This window comes from Anopheles aquasalis, chromosome 2, assembly GCF_943734665.1.
Source record: "Anopheles aquasalis chromosome 2, idAnoAquaMG_Q_19, whole genome shotgun sequence".
NCBI classification, from domain to species: domain Eukaryota; kingdom Metazoa; phylum Arthropoda; class Insecta; order Diptera; family Culicidae; genus Anopheles; species Anopheles aquasalis.
The window spans coordinates 35,592,501-35,605,000 of record NC_064877.1 but is presented as its reverse complement, the minus strand read 5'-3'; the positions used below and the strand labels follow the sequence as shown (position 1 = coordinate 35,605,000).

Genomic DNA, 12,500 nt, shown 5'->3' with positions numbered 1-12,500 from the left:
AAATACGGTTGTGACATCAATTCCAAGGATGCCGATTCGCGCACAACACTCTACATACTGGCCTTGGACAACAAGCTGAAGCCCGTCAAGTTTCTGCTCGAGTACTCGAACGCGGACGTCAACATTCCCGACAGCGAGGGTCGTACGGCGCTGCACGTGTCGGCCTGGCAGGGCCACGCGGAGATGGTGAAGCTGTTGATAACGTTAGGTAAGAGGGTGGGGGGGGGGGGGGGGGGGGGGGGCTTGTTTAATCCATTCCATTCGATGGTTTTAACGATCTCGATCATACGTCTGTTCGTCTGTTTCGTCAGGTAATGCCAATGTGAATGCGATGGATTTGGAATCGAGAACGCCACTGCACTCGTGCGCCTGGCAGGGCAATCATGAGGTCATGCAGCTGCTGCTCTACTACGGTGCCGTACCGGACCATGCGTGCAAGCAAGGGGCCACGGCGCTGGGCATTTCGGCCCAGGAGGGACACGAGAAGTGTGTCAGCTATCTGCTCAAGTACGGTGCCAATCCGTACAAATCGGATCACTGCGGACGAACGCCCATTAAGCTGGCGGCCAAATCGAATCGTAATAATGTGTTGAGAATATTGGAAAATTTCACAAAAAGTAAGTGACCGATAGCGATTGCGTTCGATGGGGGAGTTCTATGGTTGATTGCTTTCTGAATCGATATTTGCAGATGATTTAGATTGCGGTAAGATGGCGCATCCCCAGTTGAACTTGAAGTCTCCCGACGAGCTGCCACCGTGCAACTCGATCCACAATCCATCTCCATCATCCGGCTGCTATCCGACCAATCCGAGTTTGCTGATGCCGTCCGGATCGGCGCCACCACAGAACGCGAGTCCTTCGACGGTTTCCAACAACACGACCAGCTGCTCGTCAGCACAGAATAACAATTTCTACGAAAACACCATGCACTCGGACACGAGCAGTCTGCAGAAGCGTAAGAGCGTCATTTCTAGTCAGTCGACCGGCAGCAGCAATGAGGTATCGTATGGCACAACAAAGTGCGCTAGCCATCGGCTGCCCCAGGCAATCAGTTTAATGGAATCTCGTAATTGCTCGTAGCAGGTACCGATGTCGTTTACGCAGCAGTTGCAGAAACATTCGCGTCATCATAACTCGAAATCGCACCACATCGTGCAGCAGCAGCACCAACCGCACCACAGCAATGCTCATCAGCAGCAATCGATGGCAAGTGGTGGTAAGTTTGGAAGCAAAAAACATTCCCAGGTATTGCCGAACGTTGAGGAATACCAAGCTAATATCGGTGAGTTTTTCATGGCCGCCAAGGGTCAGCGAATTGATGGTGGCCGCCGTATGTATAATGATGCCGTTGAATGTCCTTTCGTTTGGTTCTAGCAGCATCCAACATCCGCATGAATCCCAACGATGCCGATCTGTTCGATCTGGGTTGTATGTCGCCACTGTACGCCACGCCACCGCACTCGCCAAGCAGTGAAATCAGTTCACCGGGCCAGAATCAACCACCGTCATCGCTGGCCCTTCTCGGCAAGCAGTTCGAAGAGATGAACATTAGCCTTTCCAACAACAGTACCATCGTGAATCCGCACGATAGCCATTTCGCACGCGACACGCATATGCGCATCATTTTGGGCAACAATCAGAAGGAAGGCCATCATCAGCATAGCGGATCGGCGTCCGGAGCTGGTGGTGGTGGAGGAGGAGGGTATGCAAACAAATTGTTGTTTTGGAAAAATGGGATCCAAATCTAATCATCAATTTAATGTCATTTTAGAAAATCTTCGAAACGTATTACAACGAATCCGGCCATGCGCCTGATAAGGAATCGAATTGATTCAGCCGCTCAGTTGATACGCCGTACGAACAACATGCTCTCGAGTGGTAGCAACAACCAGGGCTCATCGAGCATTGGCGTCAAATCGGGTACGTTCCAGTGGCGCAAGGAAAGTCAAATGTAATATCGAAACCACTGACGACGACAGTACCCGTTACTCGGCTGGGTCTAAGGGCTTCAGACATATACACACACCTACACACTCACTCACTCAAACAGGGATAGTATTTCGAATTACAGTTTTTTCGTGGGAAGAAGAGTCCTTTCTTAATGTAATGAATGATGATGCCATACGCAAACATACACTGATTAGAATTGCAAGGGAATTGCCGCAACATGGCCACGGTGTCGCCATCATCTCTGCCCACAGTACGACGTGGATGTATAGAGATATCGGGGTTGGACGAAACAGTTTTCACAAATAGTATAAGCAGCTAATGCGCAACATTGGCGCACAGACGCTAGGACGTATGGAAAAGCAATTCAATGATTTCAATAGAATGGCCTCTCATCAACCTCTATCGGCCTGTAGGAACGGAGCAAGATTTCAATGCCATATACCAAAAAAACAAACAGATTATTACTTTTATATCGTTTTTAAGATGAAATAATTTTGTACTGGTTAGCCCCACAACGCGGTGCGAGAGATTATTATTGTGGAAGAGAACTGATTAAGACGGAGAATTGTTATTCCCTCGCCTCTTCCATTGAGATTCCTTTCGCAGTTTTATGTTTTGAGAGCTATCTATTTATTTGTATACAGATGAAATCACCAGTTTTGTAATGGATGTTTTACACAAAATATGCGTCTCCGGGAACGTAATGTAGCAACGACGCGTTCATGTCCCATTTTTTGCCTCGACAATCTTAGTTGTTTTTTATGTTTCCTTTTTGCTTATCGCTTACGATACGTAGAGCCAACAATAGTATCACTCGGAATAAAATGGTTGTGTTTCCGGTTCCGCCTAGAGGGAAGATGCTTTATGTTCTTCCATTTTATTCTATCGCTAAATCCACGAGATAAAGATAGTACGAATCATTAAAAGAAAAAGGTAGAGAGGAAGAACAAGAGAGGGAAAAAGATCGGAGGAGAGAGAGAGAAAGAGAGAGAGGATATAGAAATGAAATGAATGGCCTTGCACTCCTCGAGGTACTGGGAGTGCTACGTTTATTTATGTCGGTTGTCCCCTATACCACCACCATATGGTGATGGGGTTTTCCCTGCTGGTACCAGTGGAACCTGACGAAACGAAACCAACAAATCATAACAAAAGCTTATATGCTCTCCTTATCTATATCAGAAACCAGGGTTGTCGAAAGCGAGAGAACATAGTAACAAAACAACAGTAGTCACAACGGAATGCAGGGAGGAGAAGTAAGCAAGAGCGAAAGAAGCAAGATGGTAAAATCACATAAACTTTATCTGTAGCAATAGCTCCACACAGAGCGTGGAGACAGAAAGCGTAAGCCTATTTGAATTAAACAAAGCGATCGTTGACGTCCTTTGGCGTGTCGACCGTTGCCTGAAATGATGGATACGGTTGAGCTCAAGGTGAAAATCGATGGATCCGATTCAAGCGTTCAACCATAATTCACCTCTTTGAATAAAATAGATGGACATTAAATGTAGGAAAGAAAGAAAGTATTACTAGAGAGGTACCAGAGAGTGGGTGTGAAGAAAGCAATTGATTGAATATGCATGCGTGACTTGAAATCGAGCAACAAATCGATCTTTCAGCAACAGAAGCAACAAATCTTGAAACATGTAGGAACACAAATCCCATTAAGGTGTGTTTGCGAGCAAAACCGAATGTTGTATTTCTTCTTCCCTTCCCCACATTTCCTCATTAATCGTGTGTTTGTGACCATAGTGCATAACGAGCCATGGCACCATGGAATGATCGAATACGGATTTGGATCGATATATGGAACCCGGTGTGAGGTGGAAAGTGCATTGTAACTAATTGATTCTAGTCGAGATATATTTTTTACGAATGATGGAGGTTGATAATGGTTGCAAGCGTGCGTGTTCATTTTCCCATTAATGATGCTCGAACAGCAATCACCTTGCGTTCAACAACAGTAATAGTATGTAGTTTTGATTACGGGAAACTATTCGGCTAACGGCGGTTTATCTAACAAACCGTTGGCCACTTTCTTTATGCATGTGTGATTGTGATTTTGGTTTATCTAGTAAAAGGATTCGTTTTACGTTCACTTCACATCAGAAAATGATCACCGTACACGGTCAGGTGGTGTGGTGCGGTGTTTAACCTTGTGACTTACTTGTGAGTAGCCTAGTTTGTATTATTTATTTATTCTCCCCTACCCCGTGTCGTCGCGGGGGCATTCTATGAATGGATCCCATTTTAACTGCGTGCGCTGGGGCTAGGTTTACGTAATTTTTCCGGTGTTTGCCAGACACGCCAGCGAACCGGTGGATCCGGGGGATTCGGAGAGCCATGCGATCGGAGCGAGGAAACAAACAAGAAGCAAAGAAAACCCACTACGGATGATAGTAATATATCCCCATGAACAATTCCTTTTATTTCAATGTAATTGATAGTGAACCTGAATAAACTGAAGAAATAGTAGTGTAAAATGGTGAATAAACTTGAAAATGAATTGGATGTAGGATCTGCGTGTGCTGCCGCCCGTTGGGTTATGTTTCATTCACAGAACACAGTGCGTTATAGGTTTCTCACCGTTGCCAACGTTTCGCTGGTAAATCCAAGTGAGCTTAGTCACGACATCACAGGGTGGGGCCAGGGAATTGTATGGATCGATTCTGGTTGGCTGGTATTCTATTCCTGAAGGTAAGTTGTTTTTGGCATTCTCGACTTTGCAGTTTTGTCGGTCCAGAATGGCCAGATAAGTAACTCAAAATAGTGCTCTGTTAGTAAATACATGTCTTTATTTGACCTGTTTCGTTTTGCACATAAAATGTTTATTAATCAAAATATAATTCATTAGGTTAGCAAAAACTAGGAAAACGAATGAAAAAAAAACAGTATCCTCCAAGGATCGATCAGTATTAAAAGGAATCCCCCAAGTAAATATCCAAACGCCACTAGGATAGGGTAGCCTAATGTAAATTGTAAAAAAAAACGATGACGTAGTACAACTACCATCATGGGTTCCATTCAAGATAACTCCGGCCGTTACTACATTCCGCTCCTCCCCTAGTCCTGCTGCAGCATCTACTCGATGACCACCTCGTACCCTTCCACCCAGTCGCACATGCTGTTGAACTCCTCGACAAACTGTTTGAATTCCTTAGTCTGCAAAAGCAACCGACAGAGGGAGAGAGAGAGAGTGAGAGAAGGGACACATGAGTAAAGCGATCTATTCAAAGGCCAAAAATCACCAAGCAGTTACCTCTTCGACCGGCTTCTTCCGTGCTTTGCGTCGCTCCTTCTTCTGTTTCTCCTTTTTCTTCCTGGCTGCCTGTGCTTCCGCATCCGAATCGGAGCTCACCGCAAGAGCATCGTCAGACACGGTACCATCCTCGTCGTCACTAAGGCCCAGGTTGGCGAGATAAATGTTCTTCGCTCGCTTTCGTCGCGGAATGCGCGTGTACGTCCGTTGGAGTGTCTGTAAAATGGTGCAGCAAGTGGAGAAAGGGAGGAGGATTAGTGCCAAATTGACGAAAGCTGTTTGTGGCATATCGCTTGAGTTACTTACTGAACGATCGAACGTGTTCTGCTGTGGTTCATCAAAGAGCACAACCGAACCGAGAAGCGGGTCATTTTCATCGTCATTCACTGCTTCCGGCGGTTGGGTGGTTTCGATGGCGGACACATTCGGTGGCTGATGATCGTCTGCTGCCGTTGCTCCGTTCGAGTCCATACGATCGGAGGATTGTGGCGGAACTTCCAGCGCCCTAGGTGTCGAAGCAGCAAAGGCATGCAGCGTACGAGTCGATCGTTTGTCGGGACTGGTGAAAACGCCACGCAGTAAACGCGCCGTCGTCGGTAACCGGGTTGGACCGCTTGACCGCTCGAGCGGCCGTTCCCGGAAGATGGGTCGCTCGGGAAGCAATTGCTTTACCGCGTTCAATCGCTTCTTCAGCGTGGCAGCCGAAATGTTCAGTGGCATCGGCAGCGTGATCTGTGGTTCCGAAAGATCTTCTTCAATCGCTTCTTCATCGAAGCCGAAGAAATCGTCCACATCGGGAGCGTTCTTAGGCTCTGTGCTGTTACCACTACGGTTCCCGGAATGATTGCCCGGTGGTGGAGGCACATTTTCCATCTCTTCCGGTGTGTCATCGTACGGCGGATCGGCGGCGGCAAATTCGTCACAACTGTCTTCAATTACGACATCGTCATTTGTGATGCCGATCACGCTCGTCTGCTTTGCCGGTGATGGTTCAGCGTTGGAGATGATCACGTCAGGCACCGCAAGCTTCGATGATTGTTTGCTCTCCACCGTTTCCGTGGTTCGTGGGGTGGTTTGGTCAAACTGCAAACCTCGCCGGAGCGGTGCAGGTGATGGCGGCATTGGTTTTGCCAGCGGTGACATGAGTGGATTGTCGTGTTGTGGTAATGGAACGAAATTTAATGACTTGAGTGGGTTTCTCGTTGTAACGTGGGCTCGCTCTGGGATTACGATTACATCCTTAGTCCCCTTGGCCGCTGGCTTTGGATTTCGAGGACTTGGAGCACTGCCGCCGGCGCCACTGATCGGTAAGGGGTGTTGTCCACCTGGCGGTGATCGGTTCTCATCATTCGAATCGTTCATTGCATCACGCAGCTCATCCAGCATCGATCGGAAGTGGTCCGTGCTTTGATTGAAGTTCTCCACCGTTTGCTGCTGCGCCTGGGACAGTGGGGAAGGGCAGGCTGCCGCCCTTCCGGCCACCGTTACACCGCGCTGTATTTGGTTGATGATGTGCATGGAGCGGTTAAATGATTGCATCGATCGCGCATACCATTGGCGCAGCTTTTGGCACGCTTCTCGCATGTTGCCTTCGTACTGACGGGCGGTATCGGTTGACGAGCCTGCTGGATGACGCATGTTATTTTTGTACTTTCGCATCACTCCAATCAGCTTCTCGCTCATGGCACTGGTCGCCTTCAGTTCGTTGTACATTCGTTCCATTTCGCGGAAGTTCGCTTCACTTAGTACCTCCTCCGGGGACAGACCATTCTTCGTCAGTGATGGCCGTGGTGGTTGCGGTGGTGTTCCTACTGTCACCACCGTTCCTACTTCCGGTGGTAGCGATGCTTTCGGGTCCGTTTTACGGCGCTCGGTTACATTGGCGATCGCTGGCGGTGCTGGTACGTTCTGATGGCTGTCGTATGATGGCAACATCTCGCGATTTCGCGGCACATATCTACTCGGTGGTACGATGTGATCTTCTTGTAAGCGCCACGGTGAGCCCACGTTCAGGGGCGAAACAGCGGTCGCCGGTGGTAGCAACGATGTTCCGTTGCTTCTTACGCTGTTGCCTGCTGCTGTTGCCGCCGGTGTGGACGTTAGCGGTAGTGGCAGCGAGGCCGGATTCCTTAAACGTTCCAGCGTCGGATTGGTGGCCCGTTTCGGTGATCGAGCACGCATCGGAGGCTCGTACGAGTCATCATCCTGCAGTGGAATGTCATTCGATCGACCGGCACGGAATGGTGGTTCGTGGAAAAAGTCCTCGATGTCCAGATTGACGACGTAGTCCACGGGCTGGTGATCGGTTTTCACCGGACCACCACCGATCTTCTTCACCACCTTGGCTATATCCTTCGTATTGCAGCCGAAAGGATTTGTTTTCTGTTTTCCTCGGTTCTGCTTGTTTGATTCTCGTTTCATGCGAGCCGGTTTCATTGCTGCTGCTGCCGGTTTCCTCGTGGGGTCAGCCTTTTCCTTCTTAATCCCCCTGGGCTGTGGTGCCGTTTTGGGTTTTTTAGATTTCTTCTCTTTCCCCTTCGTCTCGACCGTTTGGCTGGAGGACAGAAATTCGTAAACGTCGCCCTCCTCGTCCTCATCCTCCAACAGTAGCGGCAAAGCGGTCCCAACCATTCCAAATTCCTTGCGTCTGTTTACACTTCGTTGCGGTTTAACGAACAATTTACTCTCCTCTATGGGCGGTGCAGCAGCAGCGCTATCGCGAGTAGCGCCGCTATCTTCGGATGGACATGCTGTGACAATAATTTTAGGAGACTTGGCAAAAGTAATCCGAGGTTTCTTCTCAGCGCCAGGGATGCTTCGCTTCGCTAGGACCGTCGTCGTCGTCGATGAAGATCGGTTCGTTTCACGAACGGGTTGGCGTTGGGTAGCTTCAAGCTCTCGGATTGTTTCGGTCAGCTGTTCCGGGTTGTGCAACGTTTGAAGGGCTTTCTGTGAGAGTGCTGGTGCCAACCGCTTAACAGACACAATCAGCAAACCGAATGGATTGTTTTCTTTCGTTGCTCGACGTTTACGTTGCGTTGCATCCGATGGCTTCGTCGTCGTCGTCATTGTTATCAGTTGAACTGGTACCGGTGCGGATTCAACTGGAGGATCCGGTATTATCTCCACAATCGACTCTTCGGTCGGTTTCTTTGGAGGCGATACACCAGGCGGAACTGTCGTATTCGGCGGTTTCCTTTTTGTTCTCGATTTTGTGACATTTTTGTCGAGTACCGGAAATTGCTGCTGTTGCCGTTCGGCCAGCGAGGTGGCTTTGGTGATATCCGTCAACAGAACGAAGCAGTCTTTCAAGACGATGGGTTCGGATACATCCTTTTTGCTGGCCGGAACGCTTCTACCACGGCCAGGTTTCGTGCGTCTTGTAACATTCGAGTGACGATCTTCACGAGCAGGCGAGGCCTCTGCGGTCGCTTGGTGACGCGTTGTTGGTAGCGTTGCTGAAAAAGAAGAGCAACCTTATGATGACGAGCTCCTGCTTCCGGTCGTTCACCGTTGCTCACAGTTTAAGACGCAGGACTTACCGTCATCCGAGTCCGCCGCCAGATTTATCACTTCGGAAGCATCTTCCGAATTCTTCGCTTTGGTACGCGACCGTCGTGACTGAGCCTGGGCTATGAACTGCCTATACCTTTCGTTCGGTGTTACATTCCGCATCGATTTCCGAAAATTTGGAGTCTCACTTGCCTGAACAACATTCCCAGCTCGAACTGTTGGCGCCATTTCTGGGGATTTTCAAATATCATAACAAACCCCAAAAACCAGGAGAGTGTGGGCGAGAGGGAGGAGGCTTAAACGCCGCCAAAATTCGTACGACGCCGCCCGTTTCCACTATCACACCCGCGATCTGAACTACAGTCACTGCACGTGTAAATAAAGTTTAGAAAAACGATTAACGCGTAAAAAGGGTTGTAGAAAAGACTGAAGACGCAATAAAAATAAAATTTGTGCGGCGTTTTGTTTGTGGCTTTCTTTCCGCTCGAAGCGTCACGATTTTTTACACCAGTTATGTCAGTTTTTGTTGATCTCCCTTCTCTTTCTCGGACTTCTCGCTCACTCGTTCGGCGGAAATATTAATTATTTGCACAGTTTATCGACAAAGTTTCATAGCTCGTGGAAGTTAATGTAACTTTTAATGTAACTTTTTGCTATTTTGTTTAGTGTAGTAAAAATAAATTGAATAAAACATTTTACTTTGGAAACACTGTAAAGTCCGCTAATAGTTGTGTAACTGAACATCTCGTGTATTGGTTCTGCTTACACGGGTTTTATAGGACCAAAGCGTCCTTTGCAGTAAAACAGGCGCAAAATAGGGTTTGAAATTGTTCGATAACAGCAATAAATTAGGTTTTTCTTTCATTCTAAGTAAACATCGAGACGCAAGGGTATTGAGAAATAAAATATGGATAAATTCATATTTTATGCTTCCAATAATTCCAATAAATACATCGACATAAACCTTTCGTGCGAGGTCACACGCGTACCACAGTTCCCGTTGCGGTCAGTTTAAATCAATTTTCTCATAAATATGCTCGGGCATGCTGCCACCGTACACGAGGCGCTCTCGCTTTAACCGCACCACACTGTTCGGATCGTACGCGGACACACTGGTGATGATGGGTTCATTGCCTAGGGAAGTAGGTTTCGTCCGTTCGTCGGCTTGGCGTGAGCGAAGCACATTTAGCGCTAGCCAAACCAGCAGCGGCATCATGGCCAGGGCGATCGGTATCAGAAACAGAACCATCAATCCAACGTACCCGCCCGTACCCGGCTCGACCGGCATCCCATTCGCGTGCACCAGATTAACGTACGCATCGGCCATACTGACGCCCACGTAATTAATGCCGACGCACACGTAGATACCGATGTCGCGCTCGGACGCGTTGTAGAGGATAAGCTTGCTGAGGTAGACATCGTGGGCCACCGGCTTCTCGCCGGCCGACGGCAACAGCTCGTAGAAGTTCTCCAGATAGCGGATCGATTTGTTCTGATTGAAGCTGTGCTCACCGAGCCGCTTGTTGAGCCGCCGGAACCACTTGATGGTGGGTGGGACCTTGCTGTGGACGCGACACTGCAGCACGATCGGTGTGTCGACGATGGCCGTCGTGTTGGCCGGCAGATTGTCCATCAGTTCCGGCGCCGGTATCGACTCGTCGAGCGGTGACTCTGGGGACGAATGCAATTAAGGAGCGTCATTGTCAGAACGCCCGGGACGTACTCTTCGCTCCACGGACACATACTTATCACCAGCAGCTCAAAGGACCGGACCAACTGAATGTCCAGCAGGGTCTGGTTGTCCGTCCGGTACGGATGGATCGTGCAGCGATACAAGCCAGCGTCCGCGTCCGAAACGTTCGCAATGGTCAGCGTCACACGGCACGGTTTATTGTCGCAATTAAGCGGCCGCCAGTCGTAGCCATCCAGCGCGGTACGGTCACTGCAGGCAACCTGCGGGAATGCTCCTCCACCACCACATGGCTGGCAGGACAAAGGCAGGTGGAATGGTGAGATCCGAGAATCAATATCACTTCCGTGCTATATTCACATCCATCTATCTCGAGATAAACAAAAAACGGGAATCCACATTGAATGGAATGTTGCATTACCTTGAAGTACCACCGGACGTCCGATGCATTCATGTGCTCCGCGTGGTGCTCCTTGATGCCGCACTTGAGCCGGGCCTCGCTGCCAGCCACACTTTGCTGCACTTTTGGAACTACCGCATTGGCATGGAACGGGAAGTAGAGGATGCTTTCATTAAGCACGCACGCACGCACGCTGCATACGGCCTACTCCGCTACCTACTTTCAATGTCCGACGCAGGTCGTGGTGAGGCGTATGTGGTGATACATGCGCTCAACAGCAACAGCAGAAGCCCCACCGCAAACGCTGGGGCTGACAGTGGTGCTGCTGATGGTTGTTGTTGGTAACCGCACGCTCGATTCATGGCCGCCTGTGACGTGAAGAAGTCGGCGCCGATGTTCGCAGCAGTCCATACATCTTTCAACCTTCTCTCTGGGGTCTGGGTCTGAGTTTGTGGGCGAGTTCCCTTCCCTATATTGCGGTTCCGTTCCGTGGCGAATCTGCGAATGAAAGGAAGAACGGCCATCGTCAGGAGCTGGACGTTCCGCGGTTGCGGCCATCAATCCATCGGCACGTGCGGGAAAAAGGGGGGAAAGGCGCGGCTCGTGTGGTACACATGCACTGCGGTCGTTCGACCACGTGGCATTGCACCGTGGAGGGTTTGGGATGTGGAACCGGCGTTCATCACTTTCCCATCATCGATGAGTCAGTTTGTGGGGAGGGTTGAAAGTGGAAATAAACAACTTCGAACGCACCTTTCACACCTTGCAATGTGTAGAAACATTCATCAGCATCATGGAAGGTATGGAAGGTGGTCGGAATGGTGGTTTGAGGGCCATTTCCATTACGCGCGGTTCAAGTTCGTGCAGTTGAGCACTTCATTCAGCTCGCTGCAAGTGGCTTTTTCCCGGTTTTGTGCAATCGACACGAGCTAGTGACGATAGTTCCACTACAAAAAGGCTGTCTATTACCGTTCGATTGGGTATTCGCAGCGGATCAACGCTGTTTGATGTGTGTTCGGGCTATGAAGTTGATAAACGGACGCATTATTCGAATGGTGTTAGAAAAAAACCCAACACTGATAATTGAGATCGTGTAAATTTCCTGTAGAAGGTCCATCACCATCTTAAAAAATTGTTCATTTTTTTAAATGCATACGTTTACTAAAACCACCTTATGAAATATACGCTTAAGATCCTCAACAATTGCGTTAACCTGTCTAGCTACCAGCATGTTTCAGATTTCAGATTCAGAGCTGATTCAGATGTTTCAGCTACAAGTTTCAATTCTCGCACTGGCGCGAACAAACGCACGATCGTTACATGGCAATGAGAAAGAAAGAGCGAGTTCCAGAACACAGAACATAGAACTTGAAAATGAGTTGACTTACCGCTCGGGTACCTCACTGAATAGCAATTACAATTACTCGAGTTTCATTTACAACGGGAGCAAACTCAACTCCCATCAAGTGCCAGTGTTTCTTGGAGTGACGACGTAATGCGACTCTGCGACAGCGAGGCGACAAAAGTTTGTTCGCCCACCCACCACCGGCAGATAAAGCGCGTAGTTGGCAATTTAAAATTCTCCACGAACCGTGATCTGTACCAGTAAAAGAAAGTGGAACACACTCCACCAGAGAAAACTTTCTGGGGGTGTCCTCTGAGGGACACCAGTTTACGTGTGAGCGA

The 12,500-nt window shown here is 48.9% G+C and overlaps 3 protein-coding genes across 7 annotated transcripts in view; 1 reads left to right on the top strand and 2 right to left on the bottom strand.

Annotated features, from left to right (window-relative positions):
* The window catches only part of LOC126571928 (uncharacterized), a 19,330-nt gene extending 14,897 nt beyond the window's left edge, over nt 1–4,433 (top strand). For 3 of the 5 annotated variants that reach the window (XM_050230831.1, XM_050230832.1, XM_050230833.1), the window contains exons 3-8: nt 1–208; nt 312–617; nt 691–1,001; nt 1,083–1,284; nt 1,377–1,704; nt 1,774–4,433. The exon at nt 1–208 is cut by the window's left edge and continues 1,146 nt beyond it. In XM_050230831.1, coding sequence (XP_050086788.1) covers nt 1–208; nt 312–617; nt 691–1,001; nt 1,083–1,284; nt 1,377–1,704; nt 1,774–1,957 — 1,539 coding nt within the window. In that variant the 3' untranslated portion in view covers nt 1,958–4,433. The remainder of the gene's footprint in view (nt 209–311; nt 618–690; nt 1,002–1,082; nt 1,285–1,376; nt 1,705–1,773) is intronic. The other 2 variants (XM_050230835.1, XM_050230834.1) reach the window with 2 other exon arrangements.
* A 291-nt stretch (nt 4,434–4,724) lies between these two features.
* On the bottom strand, nt 4,725–9,210 carry LOC126571931 (uncharacterized). The gene is made up of 4 exons (XM_050230839.1): nt 8,754–9,210; nt 5,518–8,669; nt 5,212–5,427; nt 4,725–5,114 (listed from the first exon to the last, which is right to left on the bottom strand). The coding sequence occupies exons 1-4, from the start codon at nt 8,950–8,952 to the stop codon at nt 5,034–5,036; spliced, it is 3,648 nt and encodes a 1,215-aa protein (XP_050086796.1). The 5' UTR covers nt 8,953–9,210; the 3' UTR covers nt 4,725–5,033.
* A 421-nt stretch (nt 9,211–9,631) lies between these two features.
* The window catches only part of LOC126574639 (uncharacterized), an 8,970-nt gene continuing 6,101 nt past the window's right edge, over nt 9,632–12,500 (bottom strand). The window contains exons 3-6 of the mRNA XM_050234957.1: nt 11,035–11,312; nt 10,836–10,945; nt 10,470–10,707; nt 9,632–10,395 (exon numbers count right to left, since the gene is read on the bottom strand). Of these exons, the coding sequence (XP_050090914.1) occupies nt 9,731–10,395; nt 10,470–10,707; nt 10,836–10,945; nt 11,035–11,312 (1,291 nt within the window). The 3' untranslated portion in view covers nt 9,632–9,730. The remainder of the gene's footprint in view (nt 10,396–10,469; nt 10,708–10,835; nt 10,946–11,034; nt 11,313–12,500) is intronic.

Bases quoted from the DNA above. Each gene is read 5' to 3' on its own strand.
- LOC126571931 (XM_050230839.1), bottom strand. From the start codon at position 8,952: ATGGCGCCAACAGTTCGAGCTGGGAATGTTGTTCAGGCAAGTGAGACT. The intron at 8,670-8,753 runs GTAAGTCCTGCG...CTTCTTTTTCAG, and splicing joins GGCGGCGGACTCGGATGACG to CAACGCTACCAACAACGCGT. The intron at 5,115-5,211 runs GTAACTGCTTGG...TTGCTTTTGCAG, and splicing joins GGAAGAAGCCGGTCGAAGAG to ACTAAGGAATTCAAACAGTT.